Source organism: Ahaetulla prasina, chromosome 5 (genome assembly GCF_028640845.1).
Source record: "Ahaetulla prasina isolate Xishuangbanna chromosome 5, ASM2864084v1, whole genome shotgun sequence".
Classification (NCBI taxonomy): Eukaryota; Metazoa; Chordata; class Lepidosauria; order Squamata; family Colubridae; genus Ahaetulla; species Ahaetulla prasina.
Genome location: NC_080543.1, coordinates 101,438,648 through 101,454,926, shown reverse-complemented (window position 1 = coordinate 101,454,926; position 16,279 = coordinate 101,438,648). Strand labels below are relative to the sequence as shown.

At 38.1% G+C, this 16,279-nt stretch overlaps 1 protein-coding gene across 2 annotated transcripts in view; it reads right to left on the bottom strand.

Moving 5' to 3' along the window:
• The window catches only part of GAS6 (growth arrest specific 6), a 47,167-nt gene extending 32,071 nt beyond the window's left edge, over nucleotides 1-15,096 (bottom strand). Inside the window, exons 1-4 of one of the 2 annotated variants that reach the window (XM_058185223.1) lie at nucleotides 14,810-15,096; nucleotides 13,742-13,914; nucleotides 5,728-5,752; nucleotides 5,290-5,352 (exon numbers count right to left, since the gene is read on the bottom strand). In XM_058185223.1, coding sequence (XP_058041206.1) covers nucleotides 5,290-5,352; nucleotides 5,728-5,752; nucleotides 13,742-13,914; nucleotides 14,810-14,876 — 328 coding nt within the window. In that variant the 5' untranslated portion in view covers nucleotides 14,877-15,096. The remainder of the gene's footprint in view (nucleotides 1-5,289; nucleotides 5,353-5,727; nucleotides 5,753-13,741; nucleotides 13,915-14,809) is intronic. The other variant, XM_058185222.1, reaches the window with a different exon arrangement.
• Nucleotides 15,097-16,279: the final 1,183 nt, after the last annotated feature.

The following is a 16,279-nucleotide window of genomic DNA, read 5'->3' as shown; positions in this document are numbered from 1 at the left end:
AAAATTTTGTAAAGAAAGAGCCAGAAAAGTGGACTGTTACACAAACACTATGCCCAGTTGCCTTTCTGCTTTTTCTCTAGTATGCTCAGACAAGGCATCAGAAACATTTGATACTGTTTATTCTTCAGATGGAAATAATCATCATAATAAGCAAACCTGTATCAAGTTCATCATATTAGACTCTTAAATATTACGTTCAATGTCCTCCATGAACAAAAATACTGGAACACCCTAGCAAGTATTCACATATTAAAACACACAACTTCCTGATCATTCTATTGAAAATCTGGCTATCCCATGCTTAATTACGTAATGCTTCTACAGCGCTTTCTAACTTCTTCAATTACAGGAAAATATATTCTAAAAATTATCAGTAGCACTTGCCTCCAAATATGAAGATTTGTTTCTCAGTAATCAGCTTTGGGACCAAGGGACAATTCAGAATGGATTCACATGACCATACAAATGTTTAGCATGAGTTGGGGATGGGTGGGAATCATTTACAGTATTTGTATAACCTTAAATGAAATCCAGTGTAGTCTGTGATGCACTTAGAATATTGAACCCATTTTTCCCCAAACTGTGGAGTTCTACACATTGATTCAACCACATTCTCTCAGCCTAACTACCTCACAAGATCATTATAAGAATTGCATATTCCACCTGGCCTCCATATGCCAATAACGGAAGAGTTGCACAGCACTGTAGATTTAAAGGCGAAGGGGGACTACAGAATGCAAGCACCTATCTGCAACTACTTAAACTAAACATGTCTTTTCATGGAAACACACAACAATTGCAAAGGAAAGCATTGCAATCCCTGTGCAACTACTTTAAAGAGATGCAGATAAGCAAGATGGTAAATGTAGATACAAAATTAGAACATGCACAAGATGTCATCATGCCGATATCACCACTACATACTTGCATTTTCATGTCTTGTATACATGCACATATTTGCAATATTGTGTGATGATGTCAGCATGGACATGTTATCATTTACCACAGATGGGTAGACAGGTGTTACGTGAAGAATTCCTTTGTTGCCTTTGAATCTGAAGCATTGTACAACTGGTGAAATAACTATAATGTGCAACATAATAAATAATGTCTTTGGATAAGTTTAGGTGTTCATTGCATCTTGACATAAACAAAAAATCAGATGAAGAAACTTCATTGTATAACACTTGTATGTAATAGTGTTTCACTGACAACTAGAAAAATTGCAATACCTTGATCTTTTGAAGAAATGTACCCAAGAGGTGATATCTGACTATGATAAAGGAACCAGGGTAATGTAGACTGACTGAAATGGCCTTTTAACTGTTGAAGAAAATCACTGTTCAACATCTTATTTAATGGTCCTTGCAGGTTCTCATCACAAGTGTTTGCTACACTTTCAACAATTTTCAACAATTCACTGATTAAGGGGTCTTAGGTGCTCTCTGAGCTTATTTTCTTGTAGACATTTCATTACCCAAACCAGCTAGCATATCAATGCTAGCTAGTAAAGAGTGGGGTTTGCTCTGAGTTTATATTTCCCTGTCAGTGTTGATGGGGTTGGTCTTAGAGGTTCCTTGGTTGAGTTGTGCATGTTGGTTTGTTTGTCAGTTTCTTGACTGGGGTATTGTTTACTTGACTGTTGGTTTGATGTTAATCTTGGAGTTAATATATACTCATTTGAGTGCTGATTGCTGCTGGATAGGTGCTTAGATCTCTTTGTTCCTCCTTTGGCTTGTTGATTATCTTTTTTGCAGAGGCTGTAAATCTTATTTATGTCTATTTGTCTATTGATGGCTAATCTGTCAGAATGCCAGGTTTATAGAAATTCCCTGATAGTTTTGGACTTGGCTTGGTCTAGGATGGTCTTAGTTTCCCAATTGAAACTAGAGTTAAGTCTGTCCATATGTCGTGGAATTAAAGAGTTTTCATCATGTCTTCTGATTACTAGTCGGTATTCATGGATGCGTTTGCCAGTCATCTGCCTGTTTGTCCTACGTCGTGGTTGTTGCAGTCATTACACTGTATGTTATAAATGACTCCTATTTTTTTTCTTCTGGGGCTGCTGGGTCTTTCGGTTTGCTTAGGATGTTTTGAAGGGCTTTAGTTAGCTTGTGTGCTATTCTGATTCTATGTGGTTGTAGTAGTCTGTTGTGGCTTCTGAGATGTTCTTGGTGTATGTTATGTTATTCTTTTTACAATTTGTGTTAGTTATGCTGTATTGGATTGATTGGTCAGGTACTTTCTGATAAAGTTGCACAGATATCCATTTTATTGGAATGTGTTGTATAGATCCTCTTTTCCTTTTTCTGCTGTTCATAGATTAACTGCAAGATTAACATCACACTAAAAATCAAGTAAACAATACTTCAATCAAGAAATAGCCGAACAGTACACAGCTCAATCAAAGAACCTCTAAGACCGTCCCCACTAACACTGACAAGGCAATATAAGCACTGCACACCAGAACAACTAGACACAAGAACAGTTTTTTCCCGAAGGCCATCACTCTGCTAAACAAATAATTCCCTCAACACTGTCAGACTATTTACTGAATCTGCACTACTATTAATCGTCTCATAGTTCCCATCACCAATCTCTTTCCACTTATGACTGTATGACTATAACTTGTTGCTGGCAATCCTTATGATTTATATTGATATATTGACCATTAATTGTGTTGTAAATGTTGTACCTTGATGAACATATCTTTTCTTTTATGTACACTGAGAGCATATGCACCAAGACAAATTCCTTGTGTGTCCAATCACACTTGGCCAATAAAAATTCTATTCTATTCTATTCTATAAACTGACAACAAACCCCACTCCTTACTAACACTGATGATGTTACCTAGTCTGGGTAATGAAATGCTTGCAAGAAAACAACCAAAGTCAGAGAGCACCAAAGACCACTCATTTCAACCCTATGCTACAAATATTCTCCTTTATTAATTCACTGATTGCTGATAATCACAGAAGGCTAAACCATATCACCTTTGCAATATCTGAGACTAGTTGTTAATATGTATTTATCCTTCTGAGTTCAACTGTTTTGAACGGTAGTAAGTGAAACAATGGCAAGGAGAACCAGTATTCGCGTTTGCTAATACTAAACTGATAAAAGACAGAGGGGAACAACCTAGGTCACTATGAGGTTTGCAGAAATCTGAACTTGGGATTTCTACACTGGACTAAAATGGTTTTGTATCCAGCAATTGTAGAACTATGGGATGCTTTTGAAGCATGTACCACCCCTTATAAATAATACCTTTAAAATGTTTTGTTGTATGTTTCCTTTTTAAAGTTTTACACAATTTCCAATCTTTTTTCTTCAACTCTACTTTATTATTATTTATTATTATTATTATTTATTTGATTTTTATACCGCCCTTCTCCCGAAGGACTCAGGGCGGTGTACAGGCAGAATAAAACAAACAATACAAAATACAATTAAAATGCAATTTAAAAAACTTATTTAAATTAGCCTGACAATTTAAAAATTTACCATACACTAAAAAACCCCATTTAAAATTAATAAAATTTGACATTTAAAATTCAATTTAAGCCAGCCCCGCGCGGATAAAAAGGTTTGTCTTCAGTTCGCGGCGAAAAGTCCAAAGGTCAGGTATTTGGCGTAAACCTGGGGGAAGCTCGTTCCAGAGTGTGGGAGCCCCCACAGAGAAGGCCCTTCCCCTGGGGGCCGCCAGCCGACATTGTTTGGCGGACGGCACCCTGAGAAGTCCCTCTCTGTGAGAGCGTACGGGTCGGTGGGAGGCATGTGGTAACAGCAGACGGTCCCGTAGGTACCCAGGCCCTAAGCCATGGAGCGCTTTAAAGGTCATAACCAACACCTTAAAGTGCACTCGAAAGGCCACAGGTAGCCAGTGCAGTCTGCGCAGGAGCGGTGTTACATGGGAGCTACGCGTAGCTCCCTCTATCACCCGCGCAGCTGCATTCTGGACATTTATTATTTAATAAATGTATTATTAAATGTAATAAAGTATTTTTTAAATACTTTAAAAAAAAACCTCTTCCTACTTAAATTTTGATACTAAAATGTGTGTGTGTTGATTTAAAAAAGGAATTTCCATAAAATTATCTATTATTAACTATCGGTTTCTCTTTTAATATAGTACTTAAAATTCACTTATGATAGAATTATTGTATCATTTCTCTGTTTTGTTTTCTGTTCACATTTTGCCTGACAAATCATAGCTTGAGCTCACATGCTTGCGTTCAAAGTGATGTCCTACAAAATTCAATTTGATACTTCAACTAAGTATACATAGGACTGGTCAATGCCTGGAATACATTACCTGACTCTGTGGTTTCATCCCAAAACCCCTAAAATTTTAACCTAAAACTGTCTACTGTTGACCTCACCCCATTCCTAAGAGGTCTGTAAGGGGCGTTCATAAGAGCACCAGCGTGCCTACTGTCCCTGCCTTAATGTTTCCTCTATTTGTATCTATTTTATATATTCAATCCATGTTTATACTTATTACCTAATATGTTCTTGACAAATAAATAAATAAAATAAACAATAAAATAAACAATAAAATAAACAATCATCAATTGCTATTTAAGACATTCTGCACTCTTCTGTGGCTCATACTGTCATTGTACATCATGTTCTTGAATCTTTCCTTTCAGCAGGCAAACATTTAAGTAATATTAAACACAAGGGTCCTGAAATGTAATATTATACACAGGGGTCCTGCTGTGCATTTTATTATGATTCACCAAGTTGTCCAAAACCATCTAGTTAATCTCAACTAGTGTTTCTCAACCCTGGCAACTTAAAGATATTAAAGTTGTCAAGGTGATCTAAGCTATAGTCTTCTGTAACATCCAACTGCAAATCATGGTTAAGAAAGTTAGTTCATAGCTTAGATTAAACACTAAAATACATTAAGCTCAATAAAATAGGAGCATCCATGCCTCTGAAATGCAATGAACAACTTAAAATTGGAGACTAAGCCACATTATTTGTTTGCATTTATATTTTACTTTCCTTTTTGAAATTTTAGCAAGATGTTTTAAAATCACAATTTAGCCCTGTGTGTGCATGCAGCAGGTGCCAGTGAGGGAAAGAAAATGGGAAAAATAAGGGATACAAGATCCACTTTGGCACATTCTTGTAATATTAGACTACTATTTAGCATCATATACAAACTCTCCATACTGTAAATTATTGAAAGCAGAGTGGAGGGCGAATCTACCTCATGCTAGACCCATACAAGGATGTTACAAATGCCTAAAAGATAGAAAGATGAAAAATGCTTACTATGCACACACGTATGTAAACTTGGACTTCTTGCAGCTGGTGACCCATAGTCCCGAATACAGTCTAAAGAAAATGCAAAAAGTATTATTAAGCCATATGCCAACATGGAGTGATTTCTAATCTCCCATTCTATACTCAGCATGTTTGCTCTTCTACTGAATTATTCGTAATTCAGTACATCCATAAATATACCTGCACTTTTATTTTAGAATATTATTCTTCCATTTGCTAATGTTATACAAGAGATGACCAGGCTGAGCCTGAGGGAGTGGACAAACGCCTCATAAGATATTTTTTTTAAAAGAAGGGGAATCGTGCCTGGATCATTGCAAAAGATCATATAAGAACTGACCTCTATGGCAGATTAATATGCATACAGATTGTGCCTGGCAACAAAACAACACTATCATATATAAATAGGGTGTAACTGCAACTCACCCAAATATTTCGGGTAGAAATAATCCTGTGAGGGAAAAAAAAAAGCATTTATTGGAAAGACACATTTAATCTAAAGTGACATTAAGATTAAAATAAATGCTAACAGTTTAATAATGGAGTAATATAATTTGAATGTAGTGTTAGGTGTTTGCTCATCCTATTGATCCCATTACCATTAAACAAAGCATTTTTGCTTTTAGAGAGCCCTGAGTCACACTACTGAAGGTTAATGGCTAAATACTCATGAGTAAACATCCAAGTTTATACTGCTTACTCATCAGTAAATCTGCTGATTAAGGAAATTTGAGCTGCCTGCTTGAAAACAGAGGTTATGAGTGATCCACTGCAGTTTCAAAAACATATTGGTGACAACAGCAATATTGGAGGAAGGAAGTGAGTAGTCAAGATTCAGTTTCTCATTTTGCTGTTTGATGTTAAATTCTCCAGCTGCAAAATCTGGAACAATTCCTTTAGTTATAGGAAAAGAAAGTAAAGGAAAGTTTCAATTTTAAAGCAGAATTATAAACCCTTAAGTCAGCATATGTTATCATCTCTAGGACAGTTGAGTTCCTCCTTAAAATATGGGTTTTTAAAATCGTTAGTTCAAACTTTTGGGCAAATCACTGATTCTACTGAAGACTGTCACCAATATTAATAACGGCTCCCAGAATATATCCCAGGAAAGAAGACAGTACTAAAACTAGTGCACCTTATGTAATGATTCCAAATAACAGACCAAATAAGCAAAAAAATAAATAAATGAAATGTCCATGCCTTTAAGGAATGTAGAACAGGTCATGGAACAATAGTTAGTCTTCATAAATTCAAAGCCCAACTTGTCCTTTATTTCTCTTTTGGAAATTAAAAGGGTAGAAGATCACACTAGCAATAAAATAAAAGGTTCATGCTGTGAACCTGCATATGAGAGGGTTTCTATTGCAATGCTTAACACTGTGTCATGGGTACCATGCTAATAGATGCTACACTGTAAATGAGTAGAAAATTAGAGTTTGGTGGTAAGGAATTGGTGATAGACAGACAATTGTGGTGTGGAGAATACAGTGGTACACATGACAGCTACAAGTTGATGCAACAGCATCCTCAAACACAAAAATCAAGAAAGAATGGATATTCTGCACATGCATACATTATGATATTTAACATATCTGATTACTTTTCCTTTAGTTCATCTAATCATTTCCAAAGAACTTAATTTGGAATTTTTTTGCATATCAAACATGTCTTATTTATTTTAGCAGAAAAAGAAGGAAAAAAAACTTGGGGGTAGAAACAGGCTTTTTTTGCTTATATATTTCCATTTATTCAAGCTTCAGAAGGTCAATGAATTAATGTTTCTGTTCGGTTTACACTAACAGAACCAAATACTTACTGACATGTAACAGAAATGTTAACATTTAACATTACAAGATTATCCATTATTTTGACGGAATACTTGAAAACAAATCAGAAGTTGGAGGGAGGGGGGGTTTAATTTTATCTTATGTTCATTTTTAAATTAAGTGTTCTACAACCAACTCAATAACATTTATAAATATCAAATCAAACAAGACGACAAATAATAAACCTTACTATTTCATTTCCAAAGGTTTTGAAGAAAGTACATTTTCCATTTTTAAGTTTCTGAACTACTAAGTGTACTTTTCCCAAAACATAAATTAAATATTATGTAATTTATTAATAAATTGGAGGTATCCTGAGTACCAGAAAGGTAGCCAATTTATGAAGACAAATTAGAAGTTATGTGCAAAAATGTGTAACTTACTCTATAAGTTTATTTTTCCAATTACAATCGGACTAATAGATTTTAAGCACAAGTAAAAAGACAGGAGTTAAATTCTAATATAAGAAGATAGGTTATAATTTCAATTTAGATAAATAACAATGAATAAAAGTAGAAATATATGTACAGACAATAATTTATGTTCATGATCTAATCTATGTTATATATGCCCCAAAGCATATTAGGTGTTTTCCATATATTTTGCATTAGAATTCATATAAAGCTCATTTAAAATGGCCATTTGGATGGAAGTCATGGGAAATGTAGTTTAACACAAGTGATTATCAAGAGATTATGTATCTATAAATTGGCTTTTTTTCCTAACATGTAATTCCTATTACAGGTAGTCCTAGACTTATGACCTCAATTGAGCCCAAAATTTTGGTTGTTTTTTTCTCTTCAAGCTTTTTATTTTATATTACATGTACATATCAATGCATGAACAGTGTGACACCTGGGTGCCATACATTTCAGTACAGATAAAATAATATTATAGTATCCTATTCTTCTTCCCCTGCAGGTATCATAGGAAGGGCTACTTTTAAAGAAGCCTTTGTTCATTGGGATTTCTGTACTATTATGCTATTGCTTTTTTCACAAAAAGAATTCAGGCAACACACACTCCCCTGAACACGAGCCTTCCTTCCGAGCAAAGTAAGTGGCAATGCCACACCCACAATTAAATGGTTATCCCAGGAGATCCTGTCAAGGAAACTTATATTGGCTCAGATGTTCACACTTTTACAGGATAAGCAAAGCTAGAAAAGCATCCAACGATGTTGCAATGACATTGAGTCTTGGAAGATGACAATGTGAGGGCAAATATGTAGCTAAAAGAGGTTGGGACATGGTAGATAATAAAAATCAGGAGTAAAAAAGGCAATGGAGAAGTAGGAGAGTACAATATCATTGGTGGGAAAGAAAAGACTTGCCCCATCTCCCAGGAAAGATTGCTGTGTGTCCATGTTTGGATTGAGGTGATGTGCCTCTGTGTGCACATGCTTATAAATCTGTGAAGCAGCATGCATATCTGAAGGAGGTTATTCGTGCACATAGATTTATTTTATTTTATTTTATTTATTTTGTCACAACATCATACAAAAAGATTATATAGTATATACACATATAAACATATATAGGAAGAAGAAAAGAAAAACAATAGGACAGGAACGGTAGGCACGTTTGTGCGCTTATGCACGCCCCTTAAACATAGATATTCGTACGTGTTGGTGCATTTTACATAAATACTGGCAAATGTCTTCTCCAAGATCAGAACTTGACCCTCCTATAGATTATTGATTATAATTTGCCCAAAACTCATTGTGTAACATAGTTTTTCCATATAAATCCTGTTGTTTGAATATTTTTAAAAGTTATATATTTAGTGTGAGAAATTTATTAACTGAAAAGACATCTTTGGTAGTTGACATACATTGACATTCTATTTTGTGATTTTCTCTAGCTATTATCATGTAAGATAATCAGTTTGACGTAGTGGTTAAGGCACTGGGCTAAAAACCAAAAGGCAATGAGTTGTTTTCCTGCCTTAGGCACAAAACCAGCTAGGTGACCTTGGGCCAATCACCTTCCCGACGGAGGCAGTGACAAACCACTCCCAAAAATCTTGTCAAGAAAATTGCAGGGACTAGTCCAGGCAGTCACCAGGAGTCAACACTGACTCAAAGGCGCACGCACACGCACACACACACACACACACACACACACACACACACACACATCACATCTATGGAACATTACGTGGCGTACAAGCTGTAGCCAAATTATTTAAAATGAATCAATATCTGAAATTCAAGCATTTTTCATCATTACAGGCACATATCTCTTATCAACTTAAATTTTATTTCTCCTATCACACTCCTTATATAGACCTTGACTGGGGTATCACGTTTTTTTAAGGCAGCCTTTGTTTTAGCATTATTTTCTTTAGACCCTTTTTACCTAACTAGTTTCTCTGCAGGATCAAAGCATATAAAATAATGCCAATTAAAAAACCCTTGAATCTGTGCCAGAAGGACAGCACCATTACTCATCACAAGGCTGCAAGCAACCAAAACTGCTCAAAATTATACTTATTAGTTCTACATTCCACATTCCCTCCCCAGGAGCAAAACTAATAATACATAGCATTCCCTCCTATTCCTGAACAACCTTCCCCAGTAAGGCAGGCTGAACTGAGAGATCCTGACTGGTCCAAAAGCCATCCAGTAAATCTCTATGGCTGAGGATGGACATGGACCTTATATAAATTAACTCAGCATTTATATAAATTTACTATACATGCTGAATAATACAAGATTACTCAGCACTTGTAAAATGACAGTTCTAAATATAGAACTTTGAATTATAGGTTATTTGTTCAGTATTGCATCAAACAAATTTTCTTGTTCGTTCTCAAAGCCCTCTAAAAGTTCTGTGTCAAGCAACAGAAAAAGAAGTTTTGTCATATCAAAATCTATACTAAAATTCTTGTGACTGTTTTGATACTTCGTAATTTTTAACTGGGCAAAATGGTGTGTCATAGAGCAACAATTTTTGACTCAACATACCTTAAATGGGCTAACTTACAGAATGTACCCAAAATATGACTCCTGTGGGATTGAAATTTGGCAAAGTTGTGGCTGCTTCTCCACCATGCCTTCTGACCGCACTTCCTACTGGTAGAAACCACAGGCTGCATAGCAGAAGGGACGATGGGAGACCCTACCCTCTTTCCTGCCTCCCTCGAGCTTCTGCACTAAATAACTGGAGGCAAGGACTAGTGAGCAGCCATTGGCTGCTTTGGAACTGAGGCCAAAATTTGAAATCTCTTAACAATGGTGGCCAGTGAGGGGAAAACCTGGATGCCTGCTTGGGGGGGGTATGAGGGGGTGGAAGAGGAAGAGACTTCACCAGGGCTCTCTTTTATACGTGAAAAGAAGATTGATCCAATGGGTCACAGGTTGTCTAGTGATCTCTTAAAACTTACCAATGGCCTGAACCTTAATATTTGCCCTGTACACCTGCTTGTGCATTTATATAACATAACATATACAGACTTGTAATACATATGTCATAGCTTTTCAAAATTCTCATCATAATTTTAAAGTCGCAAATAAATCTCCTTTGTACAATCACACAGACTAATACCAATTCTTCAACCCCTGTACATATTATTTGTATGATAAGGTAAAACCCAACATTCTACATTATTTTAAAAATGCCATTTCTGCTTTAAAATAAGAACATTTAACAACATATAAAACAAGAATGAGGAACAGACCTCCAGATGTTACATAGTTATAATGCCAATGTTATTAACTAATCTCTCTGGAACTATTTAACAACACCTGGAAAGACTATGTATTGAGTCAAGACACAAAATAAAGCTACAAGATTACATCCTCCAAAAATACCAACAACTTGATACATCTGGACCAATATTAGAATCATAAGTAATCCAAGTTTTTTGTTATTTCTTATATATTTCTACGTATTAATTTAGTCTCCAAATGAGATCCTGGGAACACTAAGATAAGCCCAGTCAAACAGAATCAATTCAGTTTCTTGCAGGAATAAATAAATTTATGTTGCAAGATCAAAGCCACAAATGAACACATAGCAATTTATATTCACATGTACACCTCAACTTTCTCCATCTTCCAGGAATCTACTGCAGATCATTAACTTCCTCCTATTGTTATCAATGACCAGTTTAAATTTACTCCATTAATGACAGCATAAAATGTGTTATCTTTTTCTTTTTGACCATATGGTAATGATAATCAGTTGGACTTCAGGAAACTCAAGAAGGCTCCCAGGAGATGTTAGGAATTATTGTATTGCTCATCTCTTTATCAAACCACATTTGAAAATCATCCGCAAACTTGATTAGCTGAGAGAAATGAAATAACCCTGCTTGCTAAGATATTGCAGTGCTTATACTACAAACATCCCAGAAATACTTTTTGATGTCTAGGACACTATGTATCAAATTATTTTTTAAAATAATAAAGGAATAAATTGTACCTGATAGAAGATTACTAATAGAATTTTACAATTGTTTTTAATATATCTTTCTGCTATGAATGTAGCTATCAACAGCTATTAAAATTCAAATGGTGAATGAAATGTCCAAGCTCAGAGGCAACATATCTCCAGATACTGGAAATAAATCCAGGATATTTCCACCAGTTTTATCTTGATATTTTTTGTGACCTTCCAAGGACAGTTCCTATCTAGTACTCCAAGGTTTGTGTTGCGATAATTTCATGGAATTTTTTAGGTGAATAATATTATTGGTCTATTGATTTATGTTTGAAACCTGTCTATTGCTAATCTCGTATGGCTAGAAGACATACAATGCAGGGCAGGAAGAAATGGAGAACAAAGGGAAATTCCATTATGTAAACAGAGATCTATTTACATTAGACAAAATCATCATTGCTTCAGGTATGCTACATCAACACATGACTACCATATTTGAAAGATAGTTTATCTCTCCCTGCCACCACCCTTTCTTCTTCCTCAGAAAGCCATTACTTTCCCCCCTACTCCATTCGTCTTTATAAACTATACAACTTCAGAGAGATTTTTCAAAACTGGAAGAAATTAAGAACGCAAACATAAAACAGCATTTATTTTTAAAAAAAATCTGTCACAGAAAAATCCAAACATTCCATAGTAAAGCTTTAGATAAACTACACTGCAGAATATAGAACATTTCTTCCTTTTTTGCAATGGAACAATACAATTTAGTCACATCCTTTCTCTGCAAGCTCATTTTTGGATTAAAAAAATAGTTTTACTAAAACTTTATATAGAAGTCTCTGGTGACCTTGGATTATGTTTTTCACTTTGGGGCATATTCTCCACCCATCTATGAACCATGGCTGCAAACCTATAAGAAATTATTTCAGCAAAGCTTATATTGATTGAATGTGAACACATTTAACATTGATATTTAAAAGGAGTAATAATTTATGTGTTCAAAAGTATGATAACATTTATGTAAACAACCTGAATATCCAATGCTGTTTGCCGTTTATAAACTGAAAATGACAGAATTGGAGAACAACTTGTTCATTTTTGTTCTTCCCAAACATATCCTTGACTTTATCTGATGTTAAAGGCCAAAAGAGTGATATCACAAACCAAAATTTGCTAGTACTTTGCAACTATTCACTATGCTGGAAAAAGAGTACACCATGCTGTGAACTTGGTCAGGGAATACGTTAAGACATGTTTTTCCTTAAATACAAAAATTAACTCTTCTAAGAGAAAAAATCCAAGTTCCTCTCATTCTCAGTACTTCTGACCTACAAAACTCTCAACCTGTCCACCCCATTCAAATCATTAACAGGAATACAACCCTGTGCAAAAATCACTAGTTCTCTCAAAACATTTATTCCCTAAATTAACACCAGATAATCCTTGTTTATAAATGAGTTTTTTTCAGAATCAGAAAACTAGAATATATAAAATGAAATGTTTTAATTTAAAATTATAATTACTTTTGTACTATTGAGACTTCTAGCAAGAAACAGCTATAGATTTAGGTAACTACTATACACTCACTAAACAGTAATTTTTTAAAAGATTCATTTTAAAAATGATATGCATTAACTCAGATTGTTCACATTTATCAACCAATACACAGCTGATCCAAGTTAGTATACTTCGATGGCTTTATACTGTTTATTCAACTGATTTATTCAACAAAACCTTGCTTGCAAAGGAGGGGAGGCATTTGAACTGACAGGCACCAAAAGGAATATTCAAATTGAGCTGTGCAAATTGCAAATTCTCCTTAGTTATCCAATAACCCTGATTCTAGTAGATGTATTTTGTAGGATTTAACTTGTCCACAAAAGAAAGCACGTGTGCAAACACACACTGACACCCAAGGGATCCTTTCTAGGAGAGGGATCCTGACTTATCCCCATATAAGCTACTCCCTTCCCAGCATTTCCCTACTCTTGTTTGCGTAGCCTCACAATCCAAACAGAACGGATTTGTCAAGAGAAGGGCGTGGTTTAAGTTATTTATCTAATCATGACTCTTCCAAGCAAACTTCTCCAGCTGTGCAAACACCTGGTGCCCTCATCATCTCCATTCTGATGCTTTAGGATGACTTCACACTATCCTTCTTCCTTTTTTAAAATAAATAAATAAATAAACTTAATGATCCCGGACACTTTTTTGGACTTTTCTCACCGTCTCCGGGTCGTTCTCAAACACTTCTCGGGCTTCTTCCCGGTTGCAGAGTTCCTCCACGCACTCTCTCTCCAGATGGCCTTGCTTGGTCTCCTCGAAGATCTGATAGGCTCGTCGGTGCCTCTGGCGAAGGAACTGGGAAGCCTCTTCCCGACCTTTGTAGAACACCACGGCTGGAGGGAGCCCCCAAAGAAATAGGGGGAGAGGGGGGGAAAGGGGGGAATCCATTAATCCCGGACTCCCTTGGAAGACCGACGCGGCCGCGCGCCTCCCCAGCAAAGTCGCCGGCTCCCTCCCTCGCCCTCCGGGCAAGCACGCGGGGCTATTTCCCTTTTCAACGAGTCCTCCCGGGACCGTCACGAACTCCGCTCTACGTGACATGCTCGGACCGCTTGCAAACCCTCCGGCTCTATGGGTTCCATCTTCGGCCCCGCGGCTTCCCCCACACCATTTTCCGCGCCCGCCACGAGAGAAATAAAACAATGCCGCCGCCGTTTACTTCGCAAAACAAGGACATCCCCCCCCCGGCGCCCCTCGCCCGGCCGCCGCCGAGAACAAAGCTGCGGAAGCAGAGGAGCAAAGGAGGCGAAGGTCGCCACCGACCCCTTTTGCGGGCAAAGAGGAAAGCGGAAAAGCTGCCGGGGGAAAGGAAAAAACAAAACAAAACGAGGTCTGGGAGCTGAAAGACTGAGAACCTTTGGCCGCCAAGTAGCGCCACGAGGCAGGTGCCCTGGATTTGAAGCTGCCGGCTGGTTGCCCGTGGGAAAAAGGCTTTAGGACGCCCTGACCTTATGAGGCAAACGCCGGGGAGCGCCGAGGCGGCTGTCGGCTGGCTCTTTCCCGGCCCACAGAAACGCAAACGCGGTTATTATCCGCCTGGGCTTTGGGATTGTTTTTTGTTTATTTTTAAAATGCGCGTCTCCAGTCCATTCAGGGGAAGAGGGCGAACTCCTCCGCCACGACGAGGAAGGGCAGTGGAGAGGGGCTTCCTTCTTCGGCAGGGTTGGGGGGCGGGGGGGACAAGAGGGAGAAGAAGCGGCCCGCGCAAGAGGAAGCCCCACTACTCACTCTGCGAGGAGTCCGCAGCCAGCAGGACGAGCAAGAGGGCAGCAGCGGGAGCCGGCGGCAGCTGCATGATGCGGCGGCGGCGGCTGAGCCTGGGGCTGCGCCCTCTGACTGGCCGAGTGGAGCGGGGCGGTCTGGTAGCGGAGGAGGGAGCGCCGCTCCTGTTGGAGGCAGCGCGGCTTCTGCCGAGCCCCGCGGGGGAGTCGCTTGTGCAGTTGAGCCAATCAAGGCAGAAAGTTCGCAGGCTTTAGGAGCTCCAGCGACACACCTAGTGCTTCCCGCACCCTAAGCGCCCGACAACTGGCTGGCTGCTTGAGCGCGGCGGAGGATGGAGGTCAGAGGAAGAGGGAGGCAGGCCCGGAGGGACGTTTTGAAGGAAGAATAGAGCCTTGCCCTCCGGGGTCGAAAGCCCCTGAAAGCAACCACGCACGGCTGCGCCTCTCGAATTCCTGCAAAGGGTCATTTGTTGTATTGGAAAGGGTGTGCATGCACACAGACGTGGCTTGCTGCCTCGACGTGTTTGACAGATGTAACTTGCTGCCTGACAATCTTGCATGGATGCAGTTCCCTGCCTGCAGCAAATGCCCTCGGTTGTAGGGGTCCTTCTGCCTGAAAATCCCAATTGTGAGCCAGCAGAGAAAATGGTGACACTTTGCATATAGAATAGAATAGAATTTTTATCGGCCAAGTGTGACTGGACACACAAGGAATTGTCTTGGTGCATATTCTCTCAGTGTACATAAAAGAAAAGATACCTTCAGCAAGGTACAACACTTACAACACTTAATGATAGTCATAGGATACAAATAAGCAATCAGGAAACAATATCAATATAAAATGTAAGAATACAAGCAACAAAGTTACAGTCATACAGTCATAAGTGGAAGGAGATTGGTAATAGGAACGATGAGAAGATTAATAGTAGTGCAGATTTAGTACATAGTTTGACAGCGTTGAGGGAATTATTTGTTTAGCAGAGTGATGGCATTCGGGCAAAAACTGTTCTTGTGTCTAGTTTTTCTGGTGTGCAGTGCTCTATAGTGTCATTTTGAGGGTAGGAGTTGAAACAGTTTATGTCCAGGATATGAGGGGTCTGTAAATATTTTCACAGCCTTCTTTTTGACTTGTGCAGTATACAGGTCCTCAGTGGAAGGAACTTGGTAGCAATTATTTTTTCTGCAGTTCTGTTTGGGCAGTTTGAGCTTTTTGAGTTGGCACTCAGTTCTGTTCAGTTCTGTTTAGTTCTGTTCAGAATGAATAGGCATCTCCCCCATTAACAGATGCTAATGCAGTCTGTTATTAACAGCAGCTGCCTGCAATTACTGCAGGTTCAAGTCCCACCAGGCCCAAGGTTGACTCAGCCTTCCATCCTTTATAAGGTAGGTAAAATGAGGACCCATATTGTTGGGGGCAATAAGTTGACTCTGTATATAAATATACAAATGGAATGAAGACTATTGCTTGACATAGTGT